The sequence below is a fragment of the Ursus maritimus genome, unplaced genomic scaffold, assembly GCF_017311325.1.
Source record: "Ursus maritimus isolate PB19 unplaced genomic scaffold, ASM1731132v1 scaffold_19, whole genome shotgun sequence".
NCBI classification, from domain to species: Eukaryota; Metazoa; Chordata; class Mammalia; order Carnivora; family Ursidae; genus Ursus; species Ursus maritimus.
The window spans coordinates 35,725,518-35,745,133 of NW_024424341.1; the positions used below are offsets into that span (position 1 = coordinate 35,725,518).

General features: G+C 48.6%; 1 protein-coding gene across 1 annotated transcript in view; it reads left to right on the forward strand.

Moving 5' to 3' along the window:
- CDH13 (cadherin 13) overlaps positions 1–19,616 on the forward strand; it is a 981,274-nt gene that overhangs the window by 868,128 nt on the left and 93,530 nt on the right. Inside the window, exon 9 of the mRNA XM_008689752.2 lies at positions 18,641–18,823. Coding sequence (XP_008687974.1) covers positions 18,641–18,823 — 183 coding nt within the window. The remainder of the gene's footprint in view (positions 1–18,640; positions 18,824–19,616) is intronic.

Consider the following 19,616-nt stretch of genomic DNA (forward strand, 5'->3'; position numbering starts at 1 on the left):
GACTTACTTTTAAAAGCACATTGAATTCAATGGCAGTTTATCCCCTCTAAAATGATGTTTTTTTCTGATTAAAACATGATTCTTTTCCATTGTTAAAAAAAAAAAAGCGTTTATCACACACGCATATAATACAAAAAGTTGGCACATCTCCACTCAGCTGAGCGAGGACCACTGTTACCATGTGGGTTAAACTTCTGCAGGTGTCTCCTCTTTCCATCTCTCAGGTCTTAACTTTCAATTTACAAAAACGGCATCACGTTATGCACACCCTGTGTTGCAATTTTACCAGGATTTATACCTCGTTCCTTTTCTGTCGAGTGGGAGAAGCGGCACCCCTCATCTCCTCAGGCCGTGCTGAGGCTCAGCTGACGCATGGCGTGCGGGGAGCTCAGCCCAATGCCAGGCACACAGCGTCACTCGGTAAATACAGGCTGCGGTTGCCGGTACTCTTATCTTTCTCCTTTGGCTTTTGCTACCTGCTTTGGTACCTGCTTCGGATCTTGGCGTTTCTCAGTGGCAGCAAAAGGCAGAGAAACCCTCCCGAATGTTTAGCAATTCAAGACAGTTCACAGAAGCCTTCGGGAGGGTGGGCTCCTCCTGCGCCCTGGTTTCTTCCAGCTGGAAGGCCTCCGACACGGGGTGTCTCAGCTTACTTAACACGAGTGGCAACTCAGAGCATGTCGGCAGCATCCCAGAGTTCTCGCAGCCTTTGTAGGAGATTCAAACTGATCCCCGCATGACCTTATCATTTGTCCACAGCACAGCCCCTCAGCGCCCCCCCAAAGTCTCCCTAACCCCTCTGCTAAGTGGGAGCCCCACGGAAAGATGTCACTCTACCCCATGGGCCCCGCACGACCCCCCTCCCATACACACAGCACTTTGGTGAGCTCAGCTGTGTCCTTGGCTTCTACCGTCTAGCAACTGAAGATTCTATCATCTCTTCATCTCAGCTCTGCCTTCAGATGTGCCCCTGGAAGGGCCCATATTCTCCCAATTTCATTAACTTAGATTCTTTTATTTCTACTAAGCAAACCCAAGGTTGCTGGCACCCTCTAACACAACAGATTTCCCTTCTGATCAATATTGCCGAGTAATTAGCTGCCTCATTCATTTTGATGGTGCTCTATCGTATTCCGTTCCGCAGGCAGCCCAGCCCACAGTTTGACCAATCCCCTATTGAGGGACGTTTTGGTGGCCCCTGGTTTTCCCTTGTATAAACATCACAGCAATAAAAATGCTTGAATGTCTATTTTTGTGCACACGTATGAAGGTTTTTGTAGGATAAACTCTCACAAGTGAAATGCTTGGTCCAAAAGGTGTGAGCTTTTTTTTTTATTTGGTATGAGCATTTTAAATTGCAGTTTATAGCCCTTTTTTGAATATGGCCAGAGTACCTTCAAATTACTTTCCCCTTTTCATCCCGTGAGCCTCACTGGTTTCTGCATTTGCGTGGACTTCTCCCTAACGATGGAAGAAGGCCCGGCCCATGGAGAATGGGCTCCGGAAGACACACAGAGGATGAGGGTCACGGTCTGGGAGGCTCCTGGCTCTCTGGCACAGAGCAGAGTTAGAACCGAGGACCCGTGAAAGGACTCATCTGGGATCCAGGGGCTAAATACCATATGGAAGGAGCTGGATATTCTGGGCTCTTCTCGGTTTGGGCCCTCACCTGCAAGATGCCCACCCCCGAACCTAACCCCATGCCTGACTTCCTTCCATGCCCCACTTGCCCCAGGCCTCTCCCCAGTCCCCTAGCCATCCCTGAGCTGCCCTGTACCAAAAGCACTACTCTGTGTCTAGCACCCCAACCCCAGGGCTGGCTTTCTGAGCAAAGCTCTGCCAGGAAGTCCCTGTGTGTGATGGACAGTCACCCCCACCTGCCCCCCCCCCCCGCATTCACCGGTGTACCTATGCTGACCTCCGGAAGAGGCAGCTGCGTAGAACTTGCTAGCCCCTGCAGGTGGACTGTTGGTGGTGCCACAGTGGGGGCAGGTGGTGTCTGGGAACGGGTGGGTGGCAAAAACAAGAGGAGACGGCATCATTTCCTCCACATTCAGCACAGCCTTGGTGTGCTTGGGCAATGAGGGTAATAAAGGAGTCAAAAAGACCCTCCCCCATCCTAAGCAAGGAAAAGGGAGGGAAGCACCACCCGGGTGCATGCCCATTGCTGTTCCGCCTGCCCCCCCCCAGGAGGGTTGGAGCCATGCAGGTGGGGACAGTGAGGCTGAGGATCTGAAGCACTCACGCCGGTCCCCTGGGGATGCGGGACCATCTGCGGAAGCCGCCAAGGAGTAGCGTACAACCTCCAGGCTCGGACGACCCCGGGTGCGAATCCTGCCTCTCCACGTCCCGGCTGAGTGACTGGTCTCTAGAGCTCGTAGTAGAACCCACCTCCCGGGCTGAGCCCTCGGCCCATGACCTCGAGGCAGCGTACAAACGGTAGCTTTTATAGTTCCCGCTCCACCAAGCTGCACTTCGCTGTTCTTAGTCTGCAGAGCGTGGATTTCTCCAGAAAGCAGGCGTGTTGGCCCTGTTTGAGTTTGCTCCCTTCCGCCAAATCCCCCTCCTACAGCCTGTTCCCCAAATCTGGAGCCCTGCAACCCCACCCCCAGGTGGCCTCCTTTGTAGCTGCGTGTTATGTCAAAGGAAGGCAGCACGCGCTTGGCACCCTCGCCCGCTCATGAGCTCTAGAGCTCGCTGGCCTCCATCCTTCCTTTTTCTTTTGTTCCCGGGAGGGCCTGGAGGGCTGCACCGCGCCGGTGACTTCGGGTCTCCTGTCTTCCTTGGGGCGGAAATTACATTAACCTTCCACCCGCACCCCGCGTGAAGGAAGTAGAAGGAGGCACACAGGTTACCGAAGGAAGCTCACCTCTGTTTAGTCAGGGAAGCTTTCTCCTGGTGCTGCCATAGCAACGACACCAGATGTTGACCCACTTTGAAAACCCTCCCTTCCTGCGGCGGAGCGTGCACGCGTGTGCTTGCGTGTGTGCCTCTGTGTGCGGCATCAAGTCCCTCCTGGGCTTCCTCGAAGCCTAACGGCCAAGGGACCGTGTTCCATTCAGAGGATGCCGTTCTTGACAGAGGAGAAGAAGCCATGGGTTTGTCCGTGTTCGGGGCTCTCTGGCATGTGTGCCCCCAGAATGGCCCGTCTTGTCACCCTCAACCACGGTCCTATCTGTGACATGTGAGGAAAAGCGCCACCCAGAGTGGTGGGCATTAGCACCCTGCTGTTTCTGCTGCCTCGTATGGGGGCAGCACCACAGCCACATAGGAAGAGAGTCAGCCCCACCAGCTGGCCCGGAAAGGGAGCCGCCACCATTTCTGTCCCAGTCCCTGTTCCCTGGCCAAGGGCCGGCCACACTCTGAGACGCATCACAGATGCAAACTTCACGTAAGGTGGCCCAGAGGCTCCCGACCACAAATTTTGGTTGGTTCCCTGATTCATTACCTGTCCTCAAATATTCCCTCAAGGAGTAGTTAGGATCCAGGACTGTGTAAAGGCAACAAATAACTGGGTAAAGGGGACCCTGGAAGCGCACACCTGGGAAGGACCTTGGAACGAGGCACAGAGGACTCGTCCCCCAGACGTTTAGCTTATACCAGTCTGGCTGGATGTTCTTGGACTCGCTCGTGGATTTTCCCCACCTGGGGCCTGAGAGCAAACCGCCCTCCCACGGCTGTGAGAGCCCTGTGGACTCAGGGAGACTTCTAAAGGTCGCTTTTGGGGGGTCCAAATTTGCCTAACACACTGATTTTAGCAACTGTTGCAAAAAGATTAGACTTTATGATAGTTACCAGAGGCAGTGCCAGGGCCTGGGACCTGCCAGCATCTTTCCTGGGGGGTGACAGTGGTCACTGTCACCCTCCACGGTGGGCTTAGCCGCCGGATCCTGGTTCTCCATCTGATCCTGGTTCTCCATCTGAGTTGTTGTTGCCGGAAGTGATCAGACTGTAGGCTGAAGGACAGGGGTTTCTATTGATATGGAAATTTCCTTCTCCATGTCTACCACACAGGCCCCTGCGAGTGCTGAAAACGCTGGAACACAGCTCTGGATTTGCCCAAATTTTCTTATTTAAGAAAAGCGACATCAAGCGGGCGCCTGGGTGGCGCAGTCCTTGAGCGTCTGCCTTCAGCTCAGGGCATGATCCCGGCGTTATGAGATCGAGCCCCACATCAGGCTCCTGCGCTAGGAGCCTGCTTCTTCCTCTCCCACTCCCCCTGCTTGTGTTCCCTCTCTCGCTGGCTGTCTCTCTAGAGCTTGCTGGCCTCCATCCTTCCTTTTTCTTTTGTTCAAATAAATAAACAAAATCTAAAAGAAAAAAAAAGAAAAGCGACATCGAAATCTTAAACCACCCCCCCACTTCTGCTCTCCCTCCCCCTCTGCCCACTTTTGCCTTTGCTCTCTGTCTTTACCTCTCCTCCCTCTTCTTTCCCTCTCCTGCCTGCTCTGCCTCTCTAGAGCTTTTTCTTCTGTAAGGCTGTGTCTTCTGAGCCCCCCCCTCCTCTTCCCTTCCCCTCCCTCTCTCCCTCCCTCCCTCTCTCCTTCCTCTCTCCTCCTCCCTCTCCCCTCTCTCCCTCCCTCCCTCTCCCCTTCCTCTCTTCTCCTCCCTCTCCCCTCCTCTCCTCCCTCTCCCCTCCTCCATCTCTCTCCTCTCTCCCTCCCTCTCTCCTCCTCTCTCTCTCCCCTCTCTCCTTCCCTCTCCTCCCTCCCTTCTTCTCCTCCCTCTCTTCCCCTCCCCCACTCCTTTCCCCTCTCTCCTCCTCCCCCACTCCCCCTCTCTCTCCCTGACTCCCTCTCTCTCCCCATCTCTATTTCTGTGTGTCTCTCACTCCCTCTTCCTCCCCACTCTCTCTCCTTCCTCCTCTTTCCCCTCCCCCACTCACTCTCCCACCCCCTCCCTCTCCCCCTCCGTCTCTATTTCTGTGTGTATCTCTATCTCCACTCTCTCCCCCTCAGCTTCTCTCTCTCAAGGGCTCTCTTCATGCCACCTCACAATTCCCAGTGTACCACCCTGTCACTTCGCAGGGAAGAGTCAAACTGAAAATGTCACCTTTACTTAAAATCCCTGAACTCTCTGAGATTTCCTCTTTTCCATATTCAAATCCCAGCCCCTGCACCCCTCAGGTGCAGCAGCCCAGGTAGCTAGAGCCACACTGGGAGGGGCCTCCCTTTCCTGCTGGGTGGCAGGGGATGGGGGTGAGGAGCCCATGAAAAGTCTCCTTGGCCCCTATTCAACAGACCCAATAAGAATTCTTGAACAGGATGTTTTCTCCTTTAATTATATCTCAACATTGACCAATTATATTGTTCCTTGATTGCAAATAAATGTCCAATGCTTACTTCCCTGGTCCGCAGCCCTCTCAGCAATGTGGATACAGTCGGTGGGAGGGGAGGGGAGGGGAAAGTAGGGGAGGGGAGGGGAAGAAATGCAGGCCCCTCTTCGGGGAGCCATGAGAGGGGCAGAGTTGAGGCTGCTCTTTCTTTGTTGTGCTGCTTGGTTTTAATTGAAGGGTCTCCAGTGTGTTTACAGACTTGAGAGGAGGGTAAAGGAAGCAGGGCAGGCCTAGGGAGAGCTGGAGATGCCCCCCCCACCCCGGGGTGTGGCTCACACTAAGCAGGAGGGAGCGAGGCTCTCCAGGCAGAGCACAGAGGGCACCAGGAGAGGGTGTTGAGGCCCGGATGCTGAGTGCAAGGCCACCACGTCCCTGGTCTCTCTGGCCTTGGGGTCACCAGCGAGGCCAGCACAGAGGGCAGGTGTAGGCCAAAGGGCTTGGGAGCAACTTCTCAGACTGACTCAGCACGCTGTCACCTGGGATCTGGTTCCAAAGGCCTAGGGTGCAGCCCTGACTCTGCGTTTTTAACTGGCTCCCAGGTGATGCCAGGCCACTGGCCCAAGGCCCACACTTCCAGTCAAGAGGTTTTCAAGAACGGGGAGAAGCAGTGGGCCCAGGCAGTTGCTTGAGTCTGACCACAGCTCCAACTGGACCAAATGGAAAATGCCCCTCATTTTTCTGAGGCCCATTGAGAATGCCCCTTGGGGGACAGGACTGCCCCCTGTCAGGCCCGCACATCCTTCCTTTGCAGCCCAGCTATGGCCCCGGGTCTGTGTGTGGTGCCTGAGTCTACTGGCCACACACAGGCATGGAGCATGTTGATTGAAAAGGGAGAGGCGGGCAAGTGTCAGGAAGAATGGAAAGCAAGAAAAACTACCTTTCTTCTTTCATAAAAGGGATTATCGGTTGCTAATTCAAAAATTGTAGAGCAATGAACACTACATCAATAATTTTCGTAATAATTATAGTCTTCGGTTTTACCCTTGAATGTGTTCCTGGCAACGTCTGATTCAGTTACTGCAGAAAATGTTATCATGCTATTTCAGTGTTTTCCTCTGAGACTTCAGTCCAGGACCAGCGTGATGACACATCTTGTCCTGGGGGACTGGTGGGCTGCTATTTAGAGGCAGATACTTATAGGGAGCCTCTGGCCTGGTCGAGCTAGATTAGTGATTCTCAGCCAGGGAGGAATACACACACACACACACACACACACACACACACACACGTCCCACAGGGACATCTGGCAATGTCTGCTTTTGATGGCTGCGGTGTGGGTGCCCCTGGCACCTAGTGGGCGCCCCTGGCACCTAGTGGGCAGAGACCAGGGGGCTGCTGAGCCCCACACAACAAATCATTATCCAACCCAAAATGTCAATAGTGCTGAGGTTGAGAAACCGTAGGTTAGATGGAAAATACGACCAGGGGGCGCCTGGGGGGCTCAGTCGCTGAAGCATCTGCCTTTGGCTCAGGTCACGATCCCTGGGTCCTGGGATGGAGTCTGGCATAGGGCTCCCTGATCAGCAGGGGGCCTGCTTCTCCCTCTCCCTCTACCTGCCCCTCCCCCACTCGTGCTCTCTCATTCTCTCTCTCTCTCTGTCAAATAAATAAAATCTTTAAAAAAAAAAAAAAGAAAGAAAATACAATCAGGAAATATTGGTCAGGACACTTCTGATTCTAAGTGGCACCAACTCTAAGTAGTTTATGTGACAAGGGAACTTTATATTAAAACATTATTTAGCAAGACTAGGCTACTGTAACAAAAAAACTCCCAAAAGAGCCAAGTTAATTTCTTCGGTCATGTTCCTCATGATGACGTGCAGGGTAACAAACTTCATTTCTTTGTTCATTTTGTCTGTGTCCATTGTAACAAGGGGAATATATTGGTGTGTGTCAGGCATGCTTCTAAACCTTTATAAATATTCTCACTTAATCATCATAATAATCCCACTGGAATACGTACTCTTATTATTTTCATTTTGCACATGAGAAAATCAAGCCACAGAGAGGTTGTTTCCTGACCAAAGTCACACAGCCAACAGATGATAGAGCTCCCTGTGGTTTTCAACGTAAGAAACTTTCCTCGTTAGTCTTTGTCAATGTGAGGGAACGTCATGGGGCACCCTTCTCCCCACACAGACGTCCGTTGTCCCTCCACCCTGGTATCAGAGCAGGGAAAGGACAGAGAACGATTTTCCTCATCCTCCCTCTCTCATCGGGTCTGATTCCCAAGAGAATGATTCCCATCCATCTCTTCTCCCTGTGGGACTCCGATGTTCTCGGAAACTCCGTAAGCCACCTCTGGGAAGACATATGCAGCTGTGCCGATGGGAATTACAATTGGGCCCGTGGGGTCTATTTGAAGCACGAATCAATGGTGCAGACAGACGATGGATATAGAGCAGTTGCTTCTGACTAAGACATTTGGGATTTAAATATAAATTAGAAGCTGTAAGTCAATTCCATGTATGAATTTGTACAAATCCCTTGTAATGAAAGCAGAGGTTTCTCTTGTCCTTATTTGTACTGGGTGTTAGCATCAGGAGCCTAACCAAGTGTGTCGATTTTCCCCCAGCTCAGGAGATTAAAGACGTACGTTCTCCGGTTAGAACCGGCTGCAGGTGGCTTGTAGGGAGGAAGGCGTGTTCTTCCATGAGCTCCAGGGGGGCTGTCTCCTGTCTGCGTTAACCTGAGGAGTGCCCCGTGCAAAGTGGGCAAGAGGAGACTTCTCTGAGTGGGTTGGCTAAAGGATCTGAAAGAGATAAGGCTCTCCTAGATACTTCTCCTTCCCCAAACCTCGTGTCATCCAAAGGGGGAGGCCTTATTCGCAGGTATAGCCCCTCCTCCCAGGGGACCAGGAGGCAGTGGGAGCTGGAAGCCAGCCAGCAGTACACAGCCCCGTGTGTTTGAAAGGGGGAGCATAAGGGCTACACGCATGTTGATAAATGACTTCAGTACACACCCCCGCCAACAAGGAGTCACCGCACGTCCCAGCTCATCTCCTCCTCGCTGTCTACCCAGGAGAAGGAAAACCCAAGTCCACGCCACACCTTGTACGTGAGCAATCATAGCAGCATTAGTCACGACGGCCAAAAAGTGGGAATAACCCATGTGTTGATCAGCAGATGAAGGGGTATATAAACTGTGGTCTGTCCGTACGGTGGAATAGTATTCATCCGTAAAAAGGGACGAAGTACTGATGTCTGCTACAACAGGGACGAGCCTTGAAAGCACTCCACTCAGTGCAAGAAGCCAGACACAAAAGCCAGATGCCCAGCCACTGGGTGCATGACTCTATTTGTACGAAATGTAATAGTAAATCCACGGAGACAGAAAGCAGATTCATGGTTGTTAGGGACCAGACCGGAGGGAACGCAGTAACTGCTAATGGGCACAGGATTCCTGTTCTAGACGCTGGACACCATGATCTCCGGGCGCTAGCCCTGCGATGTCAGTGGCAAATAAATGTATTCCATGCTCTGCTTAGCACCTCCTGTGCCCCCGTGAGCGTAGAAGTGAGAGTTCCTTCGGCTCTCACAACGGGGTCTTCACCTGTTAGGACCCAACGTGAGCTGGAGGGGATTACGAAGCTCTTGTAACACCTGATCGTAACCCCAGGAGGGGATCTTAGAGTCGCCTCAAGCAGTTGTGCTCAGCCCTGGCCACTCAGCGGAATCATGTGGGGGATTTTTAAGGAATACCAGAGCCTGGGCTCCACCCAAGAAAAACCTGTGAACGTGGGACCCCAGGTCATCAATAGTTTTTAAGGGTTTGAGCGCGATTCTAATGTGTAATGAGTATTAAGAGCCTAGTGCTCTGGTCTGATACCTACATGTCAGATGGTCAGACGGGGACTCAGAGACGTTACAGGATTTACCTATGAGTTCGAGGTAGACCCAAAATTGCCCCACCCGAAATTGGGCTCACTCCTATAAATTTGCGGAATTGCGTTAACCCAATTCCAAAGTCTTTGGAGCAGACCTTGCGATTGCTCCTAAAAAAGTCATTCTTCATCCAGATTCAAATATTTGTGCTTGGATGCATATCTCTACAGAAAATCTCTTTGCTCCTCAAAATTAAACTATTTCCAATTATCTCGTCAGATGTACAAATGTGTTGTGCTTTCTCTTTCATTTTTTAAAGAGAGAAACCCTAGTGAGGGAGAGATGCTACTGTCACATGGAATAATGTGACCACACCTGGCATTCGGAAAGAAAGAACTCGCGCCTATTTGCTCCTTGTTTTTAATTTTCCTCTCCTTATCTGATGTAATATTGATTGCACCAATTCCCTAAGGCAGTGATTTGCAAACTCCTTTTTACAGCAAAACATTTTTTTTTTCCAGGCAAAATCTTGAGCAGGGACTCTAATATACCAAACAGACAAAACATGATCCACGGATTCCTCAAGCTGTTTAAGTCTTATTGTTTGGGGAAGCGCAGTGGGAAATACCTGACACATTGAAAGGACTCCTGTACCATCTCTCAAATGTCCTTGCTTCCCAGGAACAGAGTTTGACAACCACTACTCAACTGCATTAGTTTCCGGTCAGTCTTCAGTGGCTATGTGTCTTCATTTTGTTTCATGGAGGAAAAGCCACATTTTGTTATCTGAGCTCCTTCTTCCTGAACATTCACTTCTTTAGTCACACGTGTAGTCCCACGGCAGACTGGTGGAGACTCCGCAGGCGAGATCATGGAGAGCAAGAAAACGAGCATTAGCAGGTCCACTGCCAGGCCCCCAGAGAGCAGGCCTGGCTGGGCACTATCCTCAAAAGTTATTGACTCAGCACCTCCCATGTGTCTGCATGCAACACGTGGAAACTCCTCATGGGGAATGAGCCGACACAGAGACGTGTGCGCTGGGCAGGAAAGGGGAATGACTCCCGCCAGAGCACGCAGTGAATATCGTCCCCCTCTCTTGCCCATTGGCCCATCCCCCTGCACCTGTACAGCCAGAAAGCTGCGGACGCTCAGTCTCTCCTCTTGGTGGAAGGGGACCCACAGAAGGCAGCCCTCCAGGCACAGAGCTCTCCTTCCAGCCCAGGGCTTCCCTGGGTGGGTGGGTCGCACCAACAAGGGGGATCTTTGTATCGGCCCCCCGAATCGAGAACCACGTTGCCTGGGATGCTGTTGACTCTAGGAGAGCGCTCCTCGCTCTGGAGCAGGTTGCTTTGTTGTTGAGCTGTTGTTCCTTATTATTGTCGAATCATTTGCATCTCTTCACCTGCCTGAAACATTTAACTGAGAAAACTCCGGCAACACATGGAGAAGTTTAACAGGCCCCTTTAAAACTGTCCTTTACCACAGCTGATAGGTACTCTCTCTTTCCATAATAGAACATGCAAATGCTTTTATCAAAGTATCTGGCACAAAAGAAAAACAGTAATTATCAGAAGAAATTAATGTTAGTTGGATCAAGAAAGGACTTTGATTATGTTTTCTTAAAAAGAGCCTTTATCTTTTAGAGACACACAGTGACATATTTACAGATACAGTGATACATCTGGGATTTGTTCCAGATAATGTGGGGATGGGGAGACGTGGGTGGGTAGCTAGAAGCCAGTGGGGCATGAGTTGAAAATCTCTGAAGCCTGATGCTGGGCACATGGGGCTCTTTATTCTGGCTGCTTTTATAAATGTTTTAAATTCTCCATAGCAAGGTGAAAAAAGATACTTGAGGAGACATCTGTGGAACCCAAATCTTCATCAGAAAGGCCACATTTACTTGCCGAGAATGGCAGACAACCAAGAGAGTTGGTTTCCATTAGGAGCAGAATCCCACTCAAGGTGGCTGGTGAAGATGGGGCCGTTGACTGGCCCAGAAGCATCCAGCAGACGAGAGGTGCTGGGAACCTCATGGGCAGGGGGGCAGGGCTGGAAAACCAGTGGGAGACCAAGGATGCTTCCCCATCTGTCTCTTGTGTTTTGAGCACCCTGGGATCTCTCCGTTTTCCTGTCAGTGTGTCCATTCTTTTGCCTCTCTATGCATCTAGTCATCGGTGTCCGAGGAACAAAAAAAAGGTCACCCCATGCTCAACTACTTGGAAACTTAGGATTTAAGGACTCTCTCATTATAGCCTCTATTTCTCTGAGTTCACTTTCTTAGAGAAACATCTGATTGTTCGTGAAGCAGACAATGGATTGGTCATCAGTGAGTCAGATACCACTCCTGGGTCCAATCAGCTCTGGCCAAGGAAGCTGGGATCCCATGACACAGATGGCCTCCTAGAATACTCTTCTCAGCAGGGGCTGAGATCTTCCTTAAGGATCCTCAGAAAAGGAAGACTGACCTCCACCATGTAGAATTCAGTTGTTTCTGTCATTTGAACTACAATTAGTTCGCTTGCCTTTTTCTCAGTGAGAAGAGAGAAGATCTGGCCACTATTTTCACTGTGAGACCCTCGGACGCATATACACTGGCATCTTCTCCTCTTAGGTTTTTATTCCATAGATAAAGATGATCCCAAAATGGGGCGCCTGGGTGGCTCAGTCGGTTAAGTGTCCAACTCTTGGTTTCAGCTCAGGTCATGATCTCATGGCTTCTGGGATCAAGCCCTGCATCGTGCTCCATGCTGAGCGTGGAGCCTGCTTAAAATTCTTTCTCGCTCCCTCTCTCTCTGCACCCCCCACCCTCTGCTCACACATGCATGGGCTCACATGCATGCTGTCTCTCAAAAGAAATAAAAAATCCTAAAATGTAATGTCTACTTATAGTGCTCTCACCTTATGAAAGATCTGACATTTTGGGGAATCAGAGACAAGAACCTCAATCTCCAGAAGCTCACAGTTGGGAGGGTCATGCCCCAAGCTGTCTCTGCTTGAGAGGACAGGGAAGTTTCTGCTCACAGTTGCTGGGAGCCCAGGCTCTAGCATCTGATTTACTTCTCACTGTGTGAATTATCTTCCATGAGTTTTGAAAACCAAAGCTCTGGCACCACTCCTCATCTTCAAAGAGAAAGGGGTATTTAGCGATGACAGAATTTTAACCAGGTGGAGAAAAGAGTCAAAAATACCACTGTCTAGGGGCGCCTGGGTGGCTCAGTCGTTAAGCGTCTGCCTTTGGCTCAGGGCGTGATCCCAGAGTCCTGGGATCGAGCCCCACATCAGGCTCCTACGCTGGGAGACTGCTTCTTCCTCTCCCACTCTCCCCGCCTGTATTCCCTCTCTCGCTGGCTGTCTCTCTCTCTGTCAAAAAAATAATTAAAATCTTAAAAAAAAAAAAAAAATACCACTGTCTAGTGGGTTCCCGAATGTTCTCCTCCCATCTTGTTTCTGTAGACATTTGGGGGCCTGTCTGTCCATGTCCTATTGGGACATGGCTACAGAAAGACTCAGTAGGTCCAGTTCTTGAGGGCTGGCTTAAGGTTCAGCCAGTCACCTTCAGAATCCCTTGTGGGTCTCTGTTGTTAATCATTCTTAGACATAAAGGCTTCTTTAAAATACTGAATGAACTTTATTTAGAACTCTGTGTACTTGTTAAAATTTTTGTTTAAATATTATATATGTTCTATTATGTATGTGAACTTCACATACATAATTACATTTTATATTTTTGTATTATTTTATATATTTAAAATATTTTACATATTATATTACATATATGCAACATGTATATATATATTATATATATATAGTGCCCATAAACATTAACTGTAAGCTGAATTAAAATGTCCCCCTATGTTTTCTTCTAAAACCTCTATAGTTTACCTTTCACATGTTTTGTGTGGTGTGAGGTAGGGATCAAGACTCATTGTTTTCTCCACATGGATATCCAAATGATCCAACACCGTGTATTGAAATGACCGTTAGCTGGAAACCAAATCATGTCCAAACATAAAAGCATCCGTAATTGGCCACAGGTGCAGCCTTGGATGTATGACAGTGGAGAAATGGTAGAAAACAACATGTTTTGATATGTCACAGGTCAGCAAAACATAAAGAAAGGGGGTGAGTGGGAGGAAATGTGTCAATCTACTGACCTCCAAGCCCCCGAGAAGAGAGAATAATGTCCCTTTCATTTGCTGCTTTATTTCCTGCCTCTGATGGACTCCTTGGCATGCAATAGACACTTACAGGATATTTACTAGAAGGAGTTCTTTCATTTTTTTATATCCTGGGATTGATCCTAATCATAGATAGGAGGAAACCAGATATCTAATACCGCTATCCCTTCTCAATGTGGGTGCTGTAGGTTAACATCATTTGCCTTGGAACTAAAGGGTCTGTTATTAGAGCAAACCAGGGATAAGCAAGTATGTGAGTGTCAGATACACTTAACTGAAAAGAGAAGAGCTTTTCCACACCAACTGCAAGGATATAAGGTATCTATGTAGATTATACGTTAAAAGGCAATGATAAGAACAGAAAGAGTCGCAGGGTTTTGAGCCATATCCTCCAATTTACTATTAAGAATTTCATAAGATACAAAACAAAATCCATCATCATCATCCTTACTAACAAATACTGATTCCTTACCCTATGCCAGGCAATGTGCCAAGATCCTTAAACGTATTATCTTATTCCGAGCAATCACAGTTTCTACCCATTAGGCTATCAGCAAGAGATCAGATTTTTCCAATGAGCTCAATCCTTTATGTAAATATAGACTCATAAGATTGTTTGCAAGTTAAATTTCTGATGATCTCTCCTGCACGCTTTTAACCTCATGAATAGAAATTCAAGTTTATAAAACTTTTTGGGACCTTATCTTTTAATTTCCCAAAACCAGGATCAAATGACTACATCCCAACTTTTCAAGTTCACCATCCATGAAACGTCATCATTGACAGTTCATGAACCTGGACTCTAGTCATCATGCAAGCTTGTAGATGTCCAGTCCCTTAAAGTCATGCACTGTCATTTCTTCCCTACCTGTGGCTTTCTACCCTGCTGATTATTATTTCCAATTTCAGGTTAACCTTAACTAAAAATCAACCATTTGCTCAATGAGGAAGAGAATTTATCCTTGGTGTAAAATAAAATGGAAGTCCGTCTTCCCCCTGGTGATGGATGACCTTTCTGGAAGGTCCAGGCATTCTCTTCCTAAATGTCTATCACAAAACTCACCCCACATTGTCAAAGAAAGCAGAATGAAATACTCAGTTCTGAATACAAGGGAGGGAGCTAATGAGCCTCAGTATGTCCCAAGCCAATCACCCACACTGATTATGTAAAAATACATTTCGCGTCTGGTATTTGATTTACCACACAGTTTAACAGAAAAGTGACTTTATCTATTTTTTCCAATTAAAGGAAGTAATGTTACAATCAATAATTCCTCGTGCTCTGGTATGCTAAATTAATGTCTGTCTATTGTTTTTAAATCACAAAGTGAGCATTGCTATAGAAATATAAAATGGTGCTATTTCATTTTAATCTATTTAATTTTCCATCTTGAATTACATAATGGGGTTAAAACATTGAATAGAATTAATAGAATGAGTATTTAATTAAGCAATAATGAGTTTCTAAATGGATGCTCAAGGAAACTGGCTTTGTAGTTTATGCAAGAATCAGATAATGGCCTTAACAAAGACTATAATAATTGTGTTGAATGTTTTCTATACTTAAAGATTTTTTTTCTAAATTCTCTCAAGAGTAGATTTAAACATAACCCAGTTCCTTGACTAGACTCCACTTTACTTTCAAGATAAATTCCAAATGCCTTTCTGTAGCCCCCAAAGCCCTGCACAATCTGACTGTGTCCTCCTCTGGGGTCCCATGGCAAACAATTCTCCCCAGCCTTTCCCTGCACTCCAGCCACACCCACCTTCCCTTGGTTCTGCAAATGCACCATGCTCCCTCCACCACTGGCCTTTGCTCCTGCTGTTCCAGATGCCAGGAATGCTCTCTCTCCTTTCCCCTTAACTCCTCCTCTGCTTTCAGTTCTCAGGGAATTCCTCCTTAATGACCCTCCCAGACTGGCTCAGGCACCCACTCCCTCTCACCACTCCCCTTTCAAGCTACAGGCTCAATGTAGTAATTTTTTCCTAACATTTAACAGTTTTATAATCATACATATGCCATGCCTCTTTTGTTTTCTAGCATATCCCTAGAATTTAATACTATATCATGCCTGGCACACAGAAGCCACCCACCAAATAGTTGTTGGCTATCTGCCTGTCTGTCTATCTGGAAGATGGATGGATGGATGGATGGATGGAAGGAAGAAAGATAAATGGATGGATGTCTAAATGTATAGAGAATGATGGATAGATGGGTGGATGGATAAATGGAGGGATGGAGAATGGATGGATGGATGATAGCTGGAAGGAAGATAAATGGATGGACAGGTGGATGGAGGATGGATGAAGAATAGTTGAGAATGATGGGTGGGTGGGTGGATGATGGATGGGTAGATGGATGGTTGGTAAGTTAGCTGTGAACACTTTACTACATCTAAGGATGTATCAGGGCCACAATACACACTGTGAGAATTCCTCAAACAACCACATTATTCCATTTGGAGTCATTTGCTAACACACTAGGTGTTCTATGCCAGCCCCTATGGTAGGTGTTGCAGACATTTAAAAAAAAAAAGTGTCCTGGGAAAAGCTGCACAGGTTTTTTTCCCCACTTAGACCTGGCCTAAATACTAATTTTACAAATCCACCCATCCATCCGTCCATCAGACCCTCATGTGTCCAGCACTGTGCTATGTACTGGGGATCAGGGCTGAGTCATCCATCAGGTGCCACAGGCATAGTGCCTAGGGTCCTAAAATCAGAAGAAAAAGAACTTTTAGGGTCAAAGAAAATTTTAATTTTTTTCCTCACATCAGGAAAAAAAATGAAATTTAAAAGCCATGAAAATCTATTATGGTAGGAAGGACCAGTGAAGGCAAAAGTAACTAAGATCCATGAAAGTCATAAGGCAGCTCTGCTAGAGATGTCCTGGAGAACAAGAGGAATCGATCCATCCCTGCCCTTCTGGAACATCAAGCAAATGGCAGGATCAGGCATCAATCAGCCAGCCGGTCCCTCTTAATGGCTCCTGAGCCGCAGGCCTCACGGTTCCTCTCCGCCCTGGCCTTTGATGCCAGGCCCCACCCTCTGCATTTAAGACCACTGATTCATTCAACAAATATTTACTGGGTCCCCTCTCCGCACCTAGCATCATGTGAGGGGCTGGGGAGAAAGCTGTGAACAACACAGCCCTAACTGGGCCTCCAGCCTCCTCAAATCATGATGTGTTCTGTGTCTTCATCCGCAATGTGACCCTCACCCACTTTGGCAAAGCAACTTGTCACCTCCGTACTGGATGTCACTGCACCTCTACCAGACGGAGGGATCGCAGCCTCCTCCAGTCTCAGCACTCATCGCCCACCTGGTGTCCTAAGGGACAGGTGTCAGAAGAGATACAAGGACAGGTGATGAGCTGAGGTCCGGTGTGATCAGTGGGGCCAGAGAACTAGTTGTCTGGCCCTGGACCGCAGCAGGGGTGAGGGGCGGGCCTCAGCGATGGGGTCTTGAGTAATAGAATTTGTGAAAAGCAGAAATTACAGGAATCCAGGAGACACGGACTTGACCTTTGGTTCACTGAACGACTCTGGGCTTCCCTTCCTTCTCTGCGCCTCTTTCTTCATCTGTATCTGAAGGGATTAGATAGCACCATGGACCAGCAGCCGTTGATCCCAGCCCTCCTTCCTGCTGAGCCAGATGCCTGGCAGGCCCCCGGCGCAGAAGTCAGGCAGCCTCTCAATACCAGGGTGGGCTCAATACTGACACCTCCTTACTGTTCTTGACCTTGGACTCTATCGTGCTTCTCTCAACTGAACTGCATCCTAGAATTATCTGGGCAAGTTAAGAAAATACTGAATCTCAGGCCTTACCCCAAACCCAGTGAATTAGAATAGAGCCCAGGCTATTTAAAAAAAAAAAAAAAGCCCCCAAAGAGAGTCTAATGTGCAGATAGGGCTGAGAACCACGTCCAGATTCAAGCTGAGGAATTCCATGATTTTTGTGAGAAGGAGGGAAAGGTAGAAGAGGACTACTTCGACAGAAATCAGGTCAACTTCGTTGTCTCCTGGAGCCCTATCGGTGTGACAGCATCCTCCCCGTCCCTGCCTGCTCCAGCTACTTTCCATCCTGTGATCAGGTTCCAAGAATTTCCCAGCGCCCCTTTCACAGAGAGGAAACAACCCACCCAGGTTTGCTGAGGTGTGGTAGACAAATTAGTTCCCGTCCCCGCCCCATCCCCCCAAGGCATCAAGATTAAGGCTTATGATTAATGATTTGCAAGTCAATTAATCAGCCACTGCTTTTGAAACCCCATTTCTCAAATTACTTCTCTTTGAACACAAGCGCTTTCTGACATCTTCTCACTGTCTCTAGATTCACTTTCCTACTAATTGAAATTCCAAGATATTTCTTCTTCTTGTCAGCTTATTGGTATTACTTGTTTGTAAAATATTTGCAAACAGATTACTGTTCACCTGCAGTGTGTCAGAGGTAAGCACCAAAACAATACTTTATGCTTCCAGCTCAAAGGAATGTGCTAATGATAGCTCATGAAATTCTCTATCTATGGGAAAGCTGATTTTTCATTATTGATTTATTTTCACCACGCCTACTTGCAACAAGTATTTGAGATGTATTACAATAAAAACACAGGTACAACTAGGCTCCAAATAACTGATTTATGTGTTTCCTTAGAAAATGGGTTTTTAGTGGGGAAGGGGTGGGGCGGATGAAATCGGCTCTCTTCTTTAGAGGAGAGGCTGTACTTGGGCAGAGGCCTTGGAGTCAAACACCTGGTTTCAGCTCCAGTCCCTCCACATTCGAGGGAGGTGTCCTGGCTCCCCGGTGACCTCGTTGTTTAGGGTAGTGAGGCTGTAGGAGCAAAGACACCCAAAATTGTCTGAAGGCTCAAATTCCGTGTAAGTCTGTTTCTCCTTCAACAACAGCTCAGGATGGGTGTTCACCTCCTTGTGGGGACTTGGGACCCATGCCCTTCCCCTGTGGCCGCGCCCTGCCCTTGGATCGTGGGGTTGTCTGCGTGTAGATTATGGAAGGAGAGGCACAGAGAAGGGAGAGCTGCTCCTAGCGGGCAAGCATCACTTCTCGCCACATTTAGTAGTAGACAAAGCAGTCTCCTGGCCTCACCTGGGTGCAGGGAAGGCCGAGAGGAGGAGAGGACTGTCTGCCGGCTCAGCTCAGCCTAGCAGCATAACCCTCCTGCACTGCTCACGGTGAAATGAGGTGACGTGGGTAACGGACCCACTGCCGGGCCTGTCGAAGGGCTCTATAAAGGGTCAGTGCTGTTTTTACCAAATAGTGACAGTAACCATCTGCTCTGTTTGCAGTTTCAAGCCACCGTCGAGGAAGGAGCCGTGGGGGTTATTGTCAACTTGACAGTTGAGGACAAGGACGACCCCACCACAGGCGCGTGGAGGGCTGCCTACACCATCATCAATGGAAACCCAGGCCAGAGTTTCGAGATCCACACCAACCCTCAGACCAACGAGGGGATGCTGTCTGTTGTCAAAGTAAGGGCACTTCCCACGCTCCTCCCTCCACACCAGGCAGAGGGCCTCCCTGCTGGGGAAGGTCAAGGAGAAGGCAGCCCTAGTCTCCTCCCCTTAGGGATGAAGAAGAAAAAGGCTCAGGGCTTAGGAGTGTACTTAGAGCCTCACAGCCACAAAACCAACCTGTTGCACAGGTTCTAGGAAACTCAAATGTATACGTAACCTTAAAAAATACAACCCAAGTTAATTTTTAAAACAGATTCTCCAATATGATTGATAATGAATTATCAAAGACATGCAAAAACCAGGATATGCAAAGGTTTTTTAAAGATCTATGATCAAAAATGTGGATCATTACATTTCCTCTTCATGTGTCCGAGCAGTGTTCTGGTTATTCTCTTAAAAGCAGGAGATAAACAGCGACTGGCCCTTGGAGCCCGTGTCGTGTCCCGGGGCTGCCTTCACAAATGACCACACCCTTGGTGGCCTTATATTCTTTCATATAAGTTCTGGAGGCCGGAGCTCCAAAATCAGCTTCACGGAGCTAAGGTTGGCAGGCCGGGTCCTCTTGGAGGCTCTAGGAGACCATCTGTGTCCTTACCTTCCCCAGCGGCTGGAGGCCACCCTCGTTCCTTGGCTTGTGGCCCTTTCTCGTATCGCCAGGCAGCAAGGCAGCAGCGTCCTATTTCTCTCTGCTCCTGTCTCACGTCTGTTTCCTCCTTTGACTTCCCTGCCTGCCTGCTTTAAGGACCTCTGTGTCGCCAGGGGTCCAGGGGTCCTCCAGGATCCTCTCCCCCCACGAGGTCCTTAGCTT